This window comes from Pongo pygmaeus, chromosome 8 (assembly GCF_028885625.2).
Source record: "Pongo pygmaeus isolate AG05252 chromosome 8, NHGRI_mPonPyg2-v2.0_pri, whole genome shotgun sequence".
NCBI lineage: Eukaryota > Metazoa > Chordata > Mammalia > Primates > Hominidae > Pongo > Pongo pygmaeus.
In genome coordinates, this window is record NC_072381.2 from 62,892,976 (window position 1) to 62,910,255 (window position 17,280).

At 55.5% G+C, this 17,280-nt stretch overlaps 1 protein-coding gene across 2 annotated transcripts in view; it reads left to right on the top strand.

Annotated features, from left to right (window-relative positions):
• Nucleotides 1–1,440: 1,440 nt before the first annotated feature.
• The window catches only part of ZCCHC24 (zinc finger CCHC-type containing 24), a 63,249-nt gene continuing 47,409 nt past the window's right edge, over nucleotides 1,441–17,280 (top strand). The window contains exons 1-2 of one of the 2 annotated variants that reach the window (XM_054503117.1): nucleotides 1,441–1,870; nucleotides 14,191–14,391. In XM_054503117.1, the coding sequence (XP_054359092.1) occupies nucleotides 1,625–1,870; nucleotides 14,191–14,391 (447 nt within the window). In that variant the 5' untranslated portion in view covers nucleotides 1,441–1,624. The remainder of the gene's footprint in view (nucleotides 1,871–14,190; nucleotides 14,392–17,280) is intronic. The other variant, XM_063669901.1, reaches the window with a different exon arrangement.

Below are 17,280 nucleotides of genomic sequence, written 5' to 3' on the forward strand. Positions count from 1 at the left end.
GGGACTAACTCGTGGAGTGGGTTCGCGGGGAAGAGCTGTCCTTTACGGAATATCTTCCGCTTACCAAGCCCAAGCTGGGAAGCACACAAACGTCGCCGGCGGCGGGAGGATGACTGCTCCCATTTTACAGAGGAGAAAACAGGCTGGCTCGCAGAGGTTAGGCGTCACGCAGAGGTCATTCCGCAGGACGGTGGCCAAACTGGCACTCCAACGCTGGGCGGAATGGCTCCAGAGCCAGACTGAAAGTGGGAGAGGTGACTCGGTCCCAGCCAGGCGGTGAGTTCCTCTGGGTTAGGTCCCCGGTGCTGGCGCAGCGAAGACCACCCGGAGAAAGAGACGGTGAAGGCCCCGGGGCTTCCTGGGGCGTCAGGCGGAGGCGGAGGCGGAGGCGGGGGCGGGGCTCCCTCCAGGCAGTCTTGGACTAGCTGAGTTGTCCCAGGGAGATGGGTGACAGCCGCTTTCCCGAGCTCCCCCGGCCCAGGCTGGGGTCCTGGCGACCCGCCAAGGCACCGGGGCGGGCTAGGGCTGGAGCCAGGGTGGAGGAGAGGGGCGAGAAGCGAGGCGGGCCCAGAGCAGAAATAGGAGAAGGGAGAGGGGGAGGGGGCGGGGAGTCTTTCCTAGTGCAGGAACCCGGGCCCCCTTTGGCGCAGCCGGCCCGCAAAGTGATTCTGCAGATGGAAGGAATTAAGTAGGAGGGGGAGGGTCCGATGGTGATAGCGAGAGGAGGGAGTTAGAAGTGTGTGTGTCTGTGTACGCGCGTCTGAGAGAGGAGCGGGAGAGACAGGGAGAAACATCAGACCAGACGGAAATAGAAGAAAGGAGACAAGAAAGAGTGACAGAAAGAGGAGGACACACACACACACACACACGGAGCGCGCCACATAGAAGGACGACGGACACAGGAGATTAGTACTAGTCTAAGAGAGAGAGAAAGAAGGAGTATAAGACAAGAGGGAAAATAGGAAAGGAAAAGTGAGTGAAAATTAAATAATTGCAGAGGATTTGGAAAGAACGAGACAAGAGCGCTGACGACAGAGGTAGACGAGATTGATTAGGCCGGGGCTGCACTGAGCTCCCGGCAGCTCGGGGAGCTGGGTTGGCCGGGCTGGGACCAGGTGGGGCTCGGGCGGGGCCTCGCATGGGAGGGCCCGCTCCATGCTGCATATGCAGATGAGCCTCACTCCCCTCTCCCCCGCCCCTGACGGTTCATATTCAACGAGACAGCCAATGCAGGGCGAGGACAGTCCCAGGCGGGGCAGGGAGTGGGCGGGGCATCGTGGACCCCACCCCCGGAGCCGCCGCTGGAGGGGTCAGCAGCGAGGCAGATAGCGGATCGCCGGGCGGGGCGGGACGCAGTGGGCGGGGCGGAGGGGGCGGGGCCAAAAGTTTCCTGCCCAACTTTCGCTGCCTCCTTCCACCGCCCGCGCGCGCCGGGGCTGCAGTCGGGGGGAGGCGGCGGCAGCGGCAGCGGCTGCGGGCAGCGCGCGGAGCTCAGGGCGCGGGGCGATCGCCGTCGGGGCTCGGGAGGCGGGCAGTGGGCACAGGCTCCCCGGTGCCCGCCCCTCCGCTGCGGAGGGGGGCCGCGAGCGGGCGGCCGGGGAGGGGCCGGCACCGCCGCCGCAAAATGAGCCTGCTGTCGGCCATCGACACGAGCGCCGCCTCGGTGTATCAGCCCGCCCAGCTGCTCAACTGGGTCTACCTGTCGCTGCAGGACACGCACCAGGCTAGCGCCTTCGATGCCTTCCGGCCCGAGCCGACCGCCGGCGCCGCGCCCCCGGAGCTGGCCTTCGGCAAGGGCCGTCCGGAGCAGCTGGGCTCGCCCCTGCACTCCAGCTATCTCAACAGCTTCTTCCAGCTGCAGCGCGGAGAGGTGGGTGCCCCCGCCCACCGCCCCACCGCCCCACCGCCCCACCGCCCCACCGCCCCACCGTGGCGGGCCGTTCCCTGTCTGACCCGTTCTTCCTGGCCTGGCGCGGCCCGGCTCCGCATTGCCCGGCCCGGCTTGGCTTGGCTTCGTTCAACTCTGCCAAACTCGCCGCCCGAAGTCCCCGGGGTGCCGGGAGCGCGTCACCTCCCGGCTGAGCCCGGGCTGTAGCAACGCAGGCCGGGGCGGGGCTCTCTCGCCCCCTCTCCCTGCCAGGGCAGCCCTGCTCCAAAGAGGTTGGGGGAGGGAGTTGAGAAGGGGTTGTCTCCGGATTTTCTTCAGACAGCTGGGGTGCGGCCTGGGCGGGGAGCCCCTTCCAAGTGTCCTTCTTACGCCCAACCCTATCCTCGTCCTGGCCACCGCGGGCTGGGACCGAGAGTGCAGATTCTGCTCGGAGCTCCTCTGGAAGGGCCTAAAATCTTTTCTCCGACCTCTGCCGTTCCTGACCCGAAAGGCACCCTGGAGAGCAGTGACTGCCCAGAGGGCTTCTCCTGCTGTTCTCACTCGGGGACCCCAGATACGTCCTCCAGCTGCTCGCCCTCCCCCAGCCACATAGGAAGTGGTTTCTGAGAGCTTGACCCCACAGACTGCGCTGTCCCCAGCCCTCCCAGCCTGGAAGGAAATGAAAGGGAAATCCTCTTGAGCTCTTGGGAGGGGGGCTAGAAAGGGGGAGAGGTTCCAGCTGCCCAGCGCCTTCTGCAGAAACCTGGGCCGGCTGTATTGCAAAGTCTGCCTGTTTGGTAGATTCAGTTACAAAGTTGACTGGGCAGCGCCTCTTTGCCAGCAAGATAAATACACAGATCGCCACCACCTCCCAGCCCTTTTTGAAGAGTCTCCAGGGCCTGCCCAGATACCACTCCTTTCCGTGGGCTGGACTCCTCCCCTCCCTCCATTTACTCCTGCCTCATTTGGGAATTTCAGACACTCATCTGTGGCTTTCACTTTCTCCCCTTGTGGGGGCTTTCTCTGCAAAGATGCAAGAGGTGTGTTCGGGGGAGGACACACATGGGGGTCACTTTCCTTCCAGACCTGGGCACACCCGTGAGTTATTTACTAGGGGAGACATGGACATATAAAATGCTGGCCCAAGGCCAACACTACCCAGGCTGACCTGTTGACCTGTGTGGGTAGAACAGGCGTGGGAGGGGGCTGGGCGCAGAGGAGAAAGATGAGTCTGGAAGTGCACCCTTTGGTGTCAGGCAAAAGCATTTCTATGCCAAAGCTCTTTGTAAACTGTAAAGCATTCTCTCCACGTGAGGAATGGTTCTTGGCTGGAGATCTTTCTTTCTTGTAAGAGACTTTTCTGCCTCTTCGGGGAACTGGCTTCAGGTGACCAGTGACTTTGGAGGACCGTTTGTGGGGTGTTTCTTCGGTGCATGCGTCTTTTCAGTTGTTTGTTCTCTTACCAAACATTTGTTGAGCTCTGGGCAGGCCCCAGGGATTCACAGCCACAAGCTAGTGGGGGCCACGGATGAGTAAACAGACAAGGTGATATAGGGTATGAAAGGTGGGTGATTTGATGGGGGGAGCTTGTGGGAGCCCCACGAGAGTTTCTCACCCTGGGAGAAGGGTGAACATGACCCACAGGTCAAGTGTGGACCCCTAATCAACCTATTCTAGCCTCCCTCTGCTCCCCCTACCATGTTGGCGTTGTTCCCCACCTGTAGGTCTCCCCTGAGAAGACCTGGGAGTTTGGGACCATCAAGAGTACCCTATGAGAATAGGATGTTGTGCTGCTTTTTGAAAATTTCTGGCATCCAGGATCCCAACTGGAGCTCAGTGAGACCTGCCCTCTGTCACTTCATTGCTGCATACCTCAGTTTCCCCATAAAGTCACACAGTGTGAAAGGAGCAGGAAAAGGTTGTACTGTATAGTGCAGTGGTGGGGAAATGTCTTTCACAACCTGACTTCAGGGAACCCCATCTCTCTCTGGGCCTTAGCTTACCTATCTGTTAAATTTAGTCTCTGCTACACCCCAGGATGGTATATCTATAGTATTTGAGACCTGTTCAAACAAGAGAGGGCTGGGGGAGGCAAGAGGGGCTTCTCTGATGCTCACAGGCCAGTGGCTTCCTCAGAGGTGATGGAGGGCTGTGCCTGCTGACTTCCGGAAGGCTCTCTTGGCTTCAGGCTCACTCATCCTCACCCCCCACCCACTTTGCCTCCTAAACCCTCTCAAAGCCTCAGCTGTGTTCCTGGGGACAGGCCTTTCCTGCGCCCAGGGCTTAGCTGGTGACCTAATATGGCTCCAAAATAGCAACTGGCTGAGAAGGCAAGAAAAAATACCCCCCACCTCAATGCCACTAAGGGGCTGGTCAGAGAGGAAGCAAGTCGTGTGTGGGCCGGAGGGGAATCTACGGACGGACCCAGGGGGCCCAGGAGCATCACCATTCTGTGCGAGGCCTGGCAGGCCCGGTGGCAGTGCCTGCGGATGTGACTTGCATGCTGACCACTGACCACGGCCTGTCTGCGCCAACCCCTGTGCCAAGAGCCCACCCCCTCCTGCACCACCCCCAGGCTGCTCCCACCACAATAGCAAAACACCATGAATGCAGCTGGGATTTGAGGGGGGTGAGGACATGGGGGCACAGAAGCCCATTGTGCCCCTGGAACCTCAGCTCTGGAAGCTGAAGATAAGCCAATGGTTCTGAGTGGCACACTGGCCCTGAGAGCAGAGAGAGAGATGGCAGAGTTCACACCAGAGTTCCTGGTGCAGGAGCAAGCACCAGGAGGTGACTTGGATTCTTGTGGGGACTTCCCAGCTTGTGGTGAGGGTGCCAGGCCAAAGCGGACACAAGCACCTTGCACAGTTTCTTAAAAGGCTTCTGGGTCTGCAAACTAGGCCCCGTGAAACCCAGTTTCAAAAACCTGATCTACAGCAACAACGATACATTTTTGGAAAGGGATTACTAAGGCCCTTGGCTGAGCCCCTTCTCTCTCTCCAGGTACCCAAGGAAGGCAGTTCTTAGATGGAGTAGGGACTGGGCTGCATGGGGTCTTCCCTGCCAAGTCTTGTTTGGAACTTAAATTCACAACCGTAAAGGGGCTATGGGAGTCATTTCTGGAAAAGCTGAGTTACCTCCTTGTGAAGATGGCCTCTTGGGCCCCTTGGAGGGCTGCCCAGAGCCCCTGCCAGGTAGTCCCTGTACCCTCCAGCCTCCATGGAGATGTGGCTGTCTCACTCCATTCAGGTAGAATTCTTAGGGCAGCTGTTCTCTTTCCCTCTTTCTCTAGGGACAGAGGTAGCTGGAAGGTGTGGCCCTACTGTCAAGAGACCCCCACTTTGTGAATGTTGGGGGAAGGACTTTGTGGTCAAATACATTTGGAAGACACAGTGTCCTTCCTTTCCCTTGGAAACACACAATGCCCACTAGCACAGTAAAGGCTCTGAGAAGTCCTGCGGTGCAAAACCTGTTAACCTTTCTTCAGCTTGACAGTTCCCGCACCTATCTGAGCAGAGAACATTTTTGGCTCAGGACATCTGCCAGTGTCCTTCCTGGAAAACCTCTCCATTGTTGGATAGTTCCAACCTTTAGGAAGCTCTTCCTAGGGCATTAGCCTCTGCAGCAATGAACCTCCTCTTTGCTGCTCAGGTCTACCCATTGGAGGTTTGAGAACAGTAGGAAGGGTGTCACAAGGCTTAACAAATGGCCTTTCCCTGGGCCCAGCCCTTCTGTATGGACATGGCCATTAAAACCCTTAGAGGAGTACCTACAGTGTCCTGCTTCAAAAGGCCCCAGTCTTGACCGTTTTCCGAGGGTTTGGATGTGCCCTCAGCAGACGGAGATAAGCCCACGGGCTGCCTGACCAGTGTGGATGTGTGGAACAAAGCCACATTTCTGCCCAAGGATATGAGGTGCCTATGTTCGAGAGTGGGCTTAAGGAGCTCAGGTGGGTTCCCAGCAGCCTTTGTGGTGTGCGTGTGTGTTTAGGGGGCAGCCCCAGGGCCTGAGAGCAATGGCCATTCTATTCCAGCCCAGAGTTCAGAAGGATGCTCCCAGCTCTCTTGGCTACCCTTGGGAAGCTGAAGTGTGACTCAGGCAAGGAGGACCGTCATTTGAGAAGTTGTTGGCTGAGGCAACCTGACCCTCCCTCTGTCAGATTATGTTGACTGGACAGGCATGGGCTCAGAGGGAAGACCACACCTCGTGGACCTTCTGAGTCAGGTGGAAGGGAAGAAAGCAGACGGCATTAGTAATCAGTAAGTAGCAGCAGCAGGGAGCCAGATGCCGTCAGTACCCAGAGGAGGGCTCCGGGAGGAGATGGCCCTTGTGGAACAGTCCCCTGTTCTTGGGTGGTGCTCTATTCATGGCCTGTCTTTCCTCATCACTCCCATTTTTTGCAGAAGAGGACACAGAGGTCTGGCAAGTCACCTAGCCAGTCAGTGAGAGAGCTAGATCTAGAATTCTGTGTTCCAGCTATGGGTTGCCTCTGCGACTCATCCTGCAATTGGTCCCCGGGTTTGCTCTCCCCTGGATCAGCCTCCGGGTCCCAGTGAGGGCAGGCAGCAATCCATCTGGACAGAGGCATCCTATCAAGCCTCAGTGCCTCCGACATTTTGTCCCTGATCCCCAAACTTTCTGGAATTGCTGAGTACTGGTCATGAGTACTGGGTTTCCTACCATGTCCCTGTTCCAGCCACTCCCCATCAACCCAGCATGGGGGCATGAGTCCAGCGCTGGCCTGCTTTAGGAGAAGCAGAGAAGATGGGCACTGAGCACTTCCTACTGCTTCTGAACCCATATCCTAGCCTGTGTGCAGCATCCACATTGTCTGGATGGGGAAACTAAGGCTCTTCTAAAGAAAGACCATGCGTTCAGGGAATCAGAGGCAGAACCAGGACTCCAGCCTAGGTCTCAGGTCCTCGATCTGTTGTGTGTGTGTGTGTGTGTGTGTGTGTGTGTGTGTGTCGTGGTGGTGGTGGTGGCATGTGATTCTTTATTCAGCCCTCCTCTGGCCATACTGGTCTACTTGGGGTTTTTGAAAACATCAAGCACTCCCCCTCCTCTAAGCCCCTGCACTTGCTACTGCTGCTACCTAAAATGCCATTCCCTGCCCTTGTACATGGACACATTCCAACTGGCTTCTTTATGACACAAATGGATGTCGTTTCTCTGAGGGGTTTTACTTGGCTACCACTGGGAGCAGACCTCTTTCCAGCTGCTGTGAGCCTGTGAAAGATGAGTTGTAGGTGCTCTGGTAAAGCATGTCTTTTTTTGTTTGTTTTTTTTGTTTTTTTGGTTTTTTTGCTTGATGGAGTCTGGCTCTGTCACCTAGGCTGGAGTGCAGTGGCAGGATCTCTGCTCACTGCAACCTCCACCTCCCCCCAGATTCAAGAGATTCTCCTGCCTCAGCCTCCCTAGTAGCTGGGATTACAGGCACCCGCCACCACACCTGGCTAATTTTTTGTAAAGCATGTCTGACCGATTGGTCTTGTCCTGTAATAGCAATATGTGTGTCTGTCTCAGTAGTTAGATTGTCAGCACCCTGAGAGTAGGAATCTTGTCTTTTCTACTTAGTAGTCCTGGCATCTGGTTCTTAGCGTGCAGGACATACTAGCTGCTTAGTTAATATTTTCTATGTGGGTGAGTGTCTTGAATTGTAACCTCCCCTCCCCCCTTCCACCTCCAGACTTGTGAGCATGTAAGTACTCTCCTGAGCCTCTTCGCCTTTTTTGTCTCACAGAAAAAAAGGGATATTTATTGATTTCTTGATTCATTGGAATGAGCTGACTTGGGACATAGTGAAACCTTGTCCCCTCCAAGTGTTTCAGCAGAGGCTTGGGTATGCTGATGAATGGTCCTTGACCTTCTTTGGTTAGGGACCTCTTTGAGAATCTGAAGACAACTAGAGTTTCTGCTGCCAGCACAATGCACAGAACATAAGCATGCGTGCACATGCATATACATATGTTTGCATGTGATTTCAGTGGGATCATGCACACCTTCGTGCCCACAGTGGATCACAGATCAAGGATCCCTGCAATGGAGGCTGCAAGCCTCAGTGGTACTCCAGACCGAGTACAGTCTAGCTAAATATGAGGGTCCTTTCCAGTCCTGGGATTCTCATATTCTTGCTCTCTGCTTTCATTCAACAAATATGCTCTAGCAGTAAGAAGCAGCCTGGTCCCCAGTGCTTACACACTAGCTGGGCAGAGGGCTTATAGCTGTGAAACGTGAGCACCTGTCAGGTGAGTGGTGACCCTGGGCTGGAGCTGTTGGAACCAAGGAGGAAAGGGATCTCCCCAGGTCTCCTCTGCTTTGTCCTGCTGCCACTGTCTGCTCCCCCTTTCCTGGGTCCTTTCCCTATTTCTCTCTGCCCACTCCCCCACCAAAAATAACCTAGACTTGTGATTTAAATAAGAATCTTTTGCTAAGCACTGACTGTGTCCAGGGAACTGTGTTTTACATTTGCTGGGTGAATGGGCCTCCAGGAGGCAGTGGTGCCCTCTGGGGTCCTGGGTGAAGGGTTGCTGTGCCTGTCGTGGCCAGCCCAGCACTGTCCTGGCCCATGGGTCAGCTTTAGACCTGGGAAACGAACAGAGCCAGGGGCTGAGCACAGCTGAAAATCCTCAGTCAAGGTGTGGCCATGTTTTCCCATTGGCTCGCTTCCCGCCTTGCCCACGGGCTGTCTCCTTGTCTCCCTGAGACCGACTGGTGTCCACCTCTGTATATATTGGACATGTATGTGTTTGACCAGCCCCAGATAGATGCCTGGGGTGGAAGAAGTACAGATCCCCTTGGGAGCAGGGTGGATTCATTTGTGAGATGAATGGTCTCTTGTCCCAAACAGAGGAGTGTGGGTGCGGGTGTGTGTGCGCGTGTCTGTGGGGTGGAGTAGGGGTGGCTTTGGGATAAGAAAGTGGTTGTTCAGCTGATGAAAGGAACCCCTACAGAGCTAGGGACTCGAATCAGAGTTCCTCCTCCGGGGCCTTCTCAGGCCTGGGGAGTAGGACTCAGCCCTTGCTTCTGCCTTGCCTGGTAGCCTGGCCCAGACGCTGCCTTCTCCATGGTCTCACTGTGGCCATGTCCTTCCCAGCACATGCTGCTCCCCATCCTGCCTGCTGTCACTGCCTCTCCTGTCTGTCTCTTGTCCTGTTTCTGTACCCTCTCTTCTCCCTCTGGGATGCCCTCTGCAGCTTCTACCCTCCTGCCCTAACTCCTGCTACCCCTCACCCACTGTGCCTACCTGCTGTCCTGCAGGGACGGAGGAAAAGAGAAGAAGTCCCTCTTGTCAGGCTTGCTCCGGGGAGAACTGGAGTCAGCCTTGGAAATCTCTGCCTCTGCACCCCGTATTCTGCAGCAGAACCACCATGCCCAGGGCCTGCACCCCTCATGCAGCCCAGAGACACTGGTCCTTCATCTTGCCAGGGCCGAGGGGCCTAGCATATGATGTCACAGGGCCTCCTTGCCAAGTGGAGTGGTCCGCACCTGGCATTTTCCTCTGACTCCCCTTCCAATAGGGGAGGTCAAGCCTTGGAGGCCATGTAGAGGCTGAACTATAACAGGGCAACACGTGCTGGCTGTGTTACCTTGGGCAAATTGCTCAACCTCTCTGAGCCTCAGTTTCTAGCTCTATAAAATGGGACCAATAATGCCCATTTGAATAGTATTCTTGCCAGGTATGAGGGGACTAAGAAAGGTGAAGGATTTAGTCAAATATATGACACACCACATGATCAGAGTAAACCATAGGCCGAGCGCAGTGACTTATGCCTGTAATCCCAGCATTTTGGGAGGCCGAGGCAGGCAGATCGCTTGAGCCCAGGAGTTTGAGACCTGCCTGTGCAACATGGTGAAACCTCATCTCTACAAATAATAAATACAAAAAAATCAGCCAGCCGTGCTGCCACGCACCTGTTGTCTTAGCTACTTGAGAGGCTGAGGTGGGAGAATCACCTGAGCCCAGGAAGTCTAGGCTGCAGTGAGCTGTGATTGTGCCACTGCACTCCAGCCTGGGTGACAGAATAAGAACAGTGAGACCCCGTCTCAAAAAAAAAAAAGGAAACTATAACGTCTTCCCACCTTCCTTTCCCCAACAGCCAAGCAAAAACCTTGGAGAAGTTCCAGCACTGGGCAGGAGTGTGATGCATGGTCCCCCAGATGCGGTGTGAGGGTCACATGCTTCCTGCTAGCTGCTGGGGTCACTGACCTAGGGAGGAAAGAGAGGTGGCCTCTTCCCTAAGCCTGGTGATTTGGGCCTAGATGGCCCGGGGGCTTCCACTTACCCCATAAGTGGCTTTGCCCTGCACCAGTGCCCAGAGCAGCCTAATCTAAGGTGGGAGTGCCCCTCCACTCGGCCCATGGAAATGAGGAGACGCTAGTGCATCTGTTACCCTATCTGTCAAGTGAGCAGGCCCTTCTCTGCCGTGACCATCGCACCCAGGGCAGGCTGTGGGGCAATGGAGGGTTGCAGAACCTTTGTCTTCAGGGACGTCCAGCCTTGTGGGAGAGGTGAGGAGGCCTCACACACGGGGAGAGATTAGAGAGTGACTTCAGAGCTCCATTGGTCACTCAGGCGGGGCTGTGCCATGATTCCTGTCCCCCTCCTGCCAACTGCAGTGCTGGACTGGGCTACGCTGGGGTGGGAGGGGTCAGCAAGGCCTCTGGTGGGAGTCGGGGCCTCTATGGCCGGGGGTGCTTCAGGAGCACCTGGATCTGTGCTTTTCATGCTTTTCTTTGGAGCCTGAGGCCTGAGTAAGGGGAAGGGATGGGGTCAAGGCCACAACCCTGGAGTTAGAGCCCGATCTGGAGCCAGGCCCTGGAGGGGTTCTGGATGGACATAGAGAAGGGCATTCCCAGGCTGAGGCAGCAAGTGTGGGCTGGAGGGAGAAAGGCAGAGCTGCATGATGGACGTGGTGAGAGGAGCAGGGTTAGGGCTGACAGATGAAGGCTTCTAGGGCCGCCTTGTGCTCCAGCCACAGAAGGAAGGCCACAGAACAGAGATGGTGCCTGTGTCGGCCTCTGCATGCCAGGCTCCAGGGACATCTCTCAGGACCCAGGTGTCCGGACCCTAGGAAAGCAGGACCACAGGGATCAGCAGGGTTGCCCTTCTTCCCGCTTCCCTGCTCCATTTTACGCTGTACAGATGGGAAACCCAAGAGGCCAAGCCCCAGCTCCGAGCAGGAGGGGATATAGCTCTGTGTCCTGGCCTGTGTTCCATCCAGTCCCCCCCAGGCTGTGGAAACAGCCAGGAGGCTGATTTGCCTTTCACCTCCCTGGCCCGAGCTCAAACGGGGCTTCGGAGAGGAAGCAGCTCACTGCCTCACCCACCCTTCACACCAGCCAGCCAAGCAGGACTTCTGGCCCTGGGGCCTGGCTGGGTGCCCTGGTCTGCATCCCTGTGCCCCTGTGGGCCTCAGTTTCCCCATCTGTCATGTGGGAATGAGGTGGGGTCAGCTGACGGTCTCTGCTCTTTTGGCTCTAAGGTAGCGTTCGTCTGGAATTAGGGCTGGGGGAAGGGCCCTAATTCCCTGGAGACAGGCTGGAGGGCACTAGAGGTGGGAAGGCCATGCGGAGGGGAAACTCTGGCCTCACTTCTCTCACTGTGGAGCTGCCTGGGGCAGGGGCAAGGCTGCGGCCCTCCAGAGGGTAGGGTGTCGAGCTGCCAAGGAGAGGGCACCCGCTCAGAGGCCTCTGGCTGCCCAGGGATGCCTGTGGGGCCGTCCGTGGGCAGGGGACTGTGGCCACATGATGGGGGAGAGGTTTTTCAGGGTGTAATTAGTGCACTTTCTGGCACCCACCAAACTTCCCCTTCCTCTTGACAATTTGCTGCCAAACAGTCTGATTCCTGTGGACTTGCTTAAATCTTATCCAAGGGGGAAAAAAAAAGAAAGAAAGGAAGAAAAAGAAAAAAATATTAAGAGGGTTGTTATTTGTGAAATTGTGTTTCCCAGCCATGAGGGTGAGTCACACCATTTGGGGCTTCAAGTTTCTTGTTTGGATGAACTTTTCTCTGGGAGGCTGGGGTGGATTTGGAGGGGGAGGGGACCTTCTGGTGTGGGGAAAGTCTTACTAGAGTCAAGTTAAGGCCAACCCTGATGGTTGGGAAGTCCAGGTGCTCCAAGGCTGGGTGGGGCCGGGCTGGTTGTACCTGAATTGCCTGGGGGAGCTTGAAAAATAGATTGGGCTGCAGTAGGCGGGGGTGTTGTTGTTTCATGGGGATGGAGTTTCAGTTTGAGAAGATGAAAAAGTTCTGGAGCTGGACGGTGGCGATGGCTGCACAACAGCATGAATGCTCTTAATGCCACTCAACTGTACACTTAAAAATCATTAAAATGGTCAATTTTGTTGTGTATGTTTTGTCGCACACCTAAAAATACAGATTTCGGGCCCTCGATTCCAAGTGGCTGCTTTGGTAGGTCTGAGGTGGGGCGCAGAAAACTATTTGTTATAAGCTTCCCAGGTCATTCAATACAGGTTGGGGCACACTCATGTAATCTGTAAAATGGGATAGTGACTCATAGAGTTGTGGGCAGAATCAGCTATCTGAATATGTGTAAAATTTCCAGTGCTGGGGTCACAGTAAGAGCTTAGTCTGTGTCACTGTTATCCTCTGATCTGGTTTTTATCAGAACTCTCCCCCATGCCCTGGAAGGTCAACCCCCATTGGCTCCCACAGCTCCAGGGACGGGGGACCCTCTGCTTCTCAAGGTGGACTGCTCCATCTTGGACTCATCTGAGAGCTGGAGTCCCCATCAGGCTGAACGCAGGTCAATGTGGAATCTTCCACTGGTCCTGGATTTGGTGGTCGGGCCAGGCAGTGATAGAGAAGATATAGTCAGTAGGACCCATTGAAATCCTTCCCAGTCACTATAGATGACTGTGTGCTGGGCTGGCCTGCCCTGGATGTGGTGTCTGTGTCTTTCCTTCCACATCCCAGGCTCTGATCCAGATGCACACGAGAGGGAACAGAGGCCCAGAAAGAAAGGGCTGTGGTCACACAGCCGTGTGTCCTGAGGCACCAAGAACATCAGTGGCACCCAGATGATGAGGACCATGTCGCTAGGAGGGGAGTGGCAGATGCCTGCAGATGGAAACAGTCGGGTGGCTGGGACACATACTTGTGCGAAGTAGGCTCTGCTTCAGCTGGGGGAGGCAACTGGGGGAGTGCCCTGGGAGCAGCTCGCAGCTCGCCTCCCTCCCCTGCCTATGCTAAGGGAACACAGAAAGGACTGTCCCCAACCTGGGCTTCTGTCTGCCCCATCTTTGTAAGGGAGCCTGAGGCCCTTCCTTTTCAGAGGCCCTGCTTCCCCTTGAGTTTGGAACTCCCCAAAACAAATCCTTGTCTCCCCATCAGACACAAGGCCCCCCAAGGTCCGTAGCTTATTCCTGCAGTTCTTGGGCACCTGTGCTGGGGCCAGGAGATACTCAAGCCCCAAGCCCAGATTTGTTGTTGACCCTCCTGGGGAGGCCGCCTCTTTCAGCCTTGGCCTTGCTCCAGGAAAGGGGGACCCCTGGCTGCTCCCTGCCAGCCCCACCTTCGCTAAATTCCAGTATGCAAGGCAGCCTGGAGCCCGTGACTCCTATAAATAGAGGCTGTATATACCAGGAGGGGGCCTGGGCCACGTCTGCTTTGAAGCTAAGCAAGATGTCTGGTTCCTGTCATCTGGAGGTGAGAGAGATGGACCACTTCCCTCCTTGGGCTTCCAGAGAGGTGGTTTGGTTTGGCTCCCCACACACAGACTACACAAGCCTCGGGCTACAGGAAACCTGGCAAAGGGCTGGGCTTCAGTCTTGTCTAGTGTGAAGCGGGAGCAATGCCACAAGCTGACATTCCCCTTCCTTACAAGGTGGGGAAACTGAGTCAGCAGTGACTTTCCTAAAGTCACCCCACCAGTTAGTGGCAGAGCCCCAAATCTGACAGGTTGCTTTCTACTATATGTTCTTACCTCGTGGCAGTATTTTAAGAACTAATGGTAATAATAATAATAGCCATCATCATCATCGTTGCCATTTACTGAGTGGTTCCGAAGTGCCAGGCATGAGATAAACTACTTTCCATTCGTGACCTCATTTTAGCCTCATAGAAACCCTAGGAGGAGCTGTTACTAGGCCCATTTTGCAGATAGGGCCACCGAGGCCCAGAGTAGTTAACTGGCTTGTCCATGGAGACACACTAGTTAGGATTTGAACCCAGGCTTCTGGAGCCCAGAGCCCTCGGGCAGCTGAAGACTCAGTGTGAATCCATGCGTGTGTTTGGGCGGGGGGTTATGGAACTTCTCCCGGGGCCAAGGCTGTAGTGTGTGTGCCTCTTTCTCCCACAGGCGCTGAGCAACAGTGTGTACAAGGGTGCCTCACCCTATGGCTCCCTCAACAACATCGCCGATGGCCTCAGCTCCCTCACCGAGCACTTCTCAGACCTGACCCTCACCTCTGAGGCTCGCAAGCCCAGCAAGCGGCCCCCACCCAACTACCTGTGCCACCTGTGCTTCAACAAAGGACACTACATCAAGGACTGCCCCCAGGTAAGGCAGCCCTGGCCCAGGGGGTGCTCTTGGGCTCCCCTACTGACCTGTGGACAGGCTCCTGTGGGTAGGGCAGGCGAAGCGGTGTCCCCAGGGCGCCTTCCACTAATAAGTGGCCCCGTGGTCCTCTGGCCTCTACCCTTTTGTCCCCGCTGGGATTTCTGAGGCAAGGCTGGCTGGTGTGGTCGGGACAGAGGCCCATCTTGGGCCCACGCTGGTTGGTCAGCAATCTGGGTGGGGGATTTTTGGACCCGAACTGGGCCCCCAAAGGAGGTTCTGTGCCTTTGGGTGTCCACCAGTCTTTTTTGCTAGGTGGGGCCTGTTCTGAGGGGGCAGTCTCCTCACAGCTCCCTGGAGGCCCCATCTCATCACATTCACGGGGAAGGAATGCAGGCTCTGGGCCAGGAATCCAGATGTGCACCCCCTCCTCCGGACCCCACCTCTGCCTCCTCAGCCTGTGAGAGAAGAGGGGAGGGGCCCTGCCCCACACTCTGTGCTCCGAGGATAGGGCTGGGCGAAGGCTTCAGGCACTGCAGGGCGGAGCATCTCTTTCTTGGAGTGAGAAGGGAGGGGCAGGCAGATCCCGGCCCCCACCTGATCCAATGCTTCAGTATGACAGAGTGGGCCTACCGTGCCAGCCCACCCACAGGATGGTCCCTGACCCACTGATAGACATGGTTTTGGGATCCTGGGAAAAGAGGGTAGTAGTCATTTTAAATACAGCATGAGATTATCAGTGATTTTTTTTCCTATTAGTTTTTCCTATTTTCCAACCTTTTTAATAATGTGGCATTACTTTTATTTTACGTTTGTAATGGAAATGGAATCCTGGAAACTCTGGAAATGCATGTAGTGTTCCCCTCCAGATGTTGGAAACTGACGTGTAATTGGGTGGGGCTGGGTCCAAGCAGGACCAGTGGGAGGCCAAAATGTGCTTGTCATTCATTACATTCCCAAACTCTGCTCAGAAACGGCCACACCACGCTTCAGGTTCTTGCCGCTTAGAGTACGGCCCTGGCAGAGATGCATCAGTGCCTCCAGGGAGCTATTACAAATGCAGGCTCTCAGAGCAGCATCTTAGCAAGGTCCCCAGGTGATCTGTGTGCCCCCATCCCAGACTCCGCATACATAGTGGGAGCTGACCCACTGACAACTTTCCTGCAGACCCCACATCTCCAGTGGGTCCTGTCCTCCCCCTCAATATACACAGTAAGCAGGAGGCCATTGGCTCCCAGCAAAGAGTGAGTACCCTCAGCCCCCCTGGGGTTCTCTGGATAGAATGAGGGGCAAACAGGCAACTGAGGATCTAGTTGGTCCTTAAGGGCATGCTCATGGCCTGTGCAGTCCATAGCCTGTTGCACTTTGTCCAGCTGAGCCCCAGCACAGGGGCCCCCAGCTCATGTGCACATAGCCATCCACAGCAGCCCTCCCTCATCCCCTGCCTACAGCCTGGGAAGTGGGCAGAGCCAGACTGAGCTCCGTTAAGGAGACAGGCACTGTGCTGAGTGCTCTCCAAGCAGTATTTCATTTAATGAAACTACTCTATGTGTTAAGTGCTCTATTTGCCTCATTTTCCATGGTAAAACAGATGCTTCGAGGGAGGAAGGGACTCACACAGGATTATTGAGCTATCAATGGAAGAGCTGGGATTTTAATCCAGGCAGGCAGGTGACACTCAGACATCAACAGGGGCTCTGGGGCCCTGAGGAGGTATGCTCACTCTGGGCTGGCAGCCTGGGAATGCCTCCAGGAGAAGGGCTTTGGAGAAGGGTGGCAGGGCCTCCCCCAGGGTGACCAATATCCAAAGGCAATGGATGTGAGCCAGAGGCCTGGGGATAGCAGAGGGTGTGTGTGTGTGTGTGTGTGTGTGTGTGTATGAGTGTATGTGCACATGCATGCACCATCATCTCTCCTGATAGGGCCAGAGCTCTTCTAAATGCTGGGGCAGAAGGTCCCTGGCACCTTCCAGCACAGTGCTAACGTGGGATCTTCCTTCATAGAGATCATCATCTCATATTAGACTCTTAACTCTATGGCAGAAGGAGGAGCAGAGGCCTCATTTTACAGTCTTGGGGAGGTGGAGAGGGCAGAACGTATACGAGATCCCGTCTTGGGATTTCTGTGTTCTTTGCCTCCTTGAGCTCCATGTCACTCCAAGCTAAGACCCGCATGGTCTGTGGGGCCTCAGTTTCTCACTGGAGCTGATTGAGGCCTTCTGCTGGCTCCATCCCAAACTTGATTCTGTCCTGGACTCCTGAAGGCCCAGGCACCTTCCTCCTCCCTTCATGAGTGGTGGGAGGACAGACAGAGGCTCGCAGCATCAGTTTCGTCGCCTGTCCCATGAGGCTAAGGAGAGCACCGACACCCAGGGTATTGTGAGGACACAGTGAAACTATGCATGGAAGGTGCTTAGCACAGTGCCTGGCACACAGGAAGTGCTTAGTAAATGTTGGCTAGCATTTTTTTCTCCTTTGGGTCACTATGAAGAGTGCACCCATCTGGCAAGGCACTAGGTATTTGGGCAGGCTAGAACCTGATTGGATGCTGTCTACCCCTCACCTGGCCATAGCTCCAGGGGCAGGTGCTGGGCTGGTTTCATCTCTGTGCTCCTCACCATCCGACCACGCCAGCTCAAGGGACCTCACACACAGCGGTGTTCAGTGCAAGGCTCCCTGAAGAGAGGAACGGGTTGACAGGGCTTTTATAAACCACAGAAGGAAACCTGTGTCACAAATGAAATAGTGTGTTAGAACCTAACTTCTATAATATTTAAAAGTAGAATGATTTTCTTGGGAACAGCTTTATGAGATATAATTCACTTCCCATATAATTCCCATTTGAAGTGTACAATTCAGTGATTTTCGTATATGCCTGGAGTTGTGCAGCTGT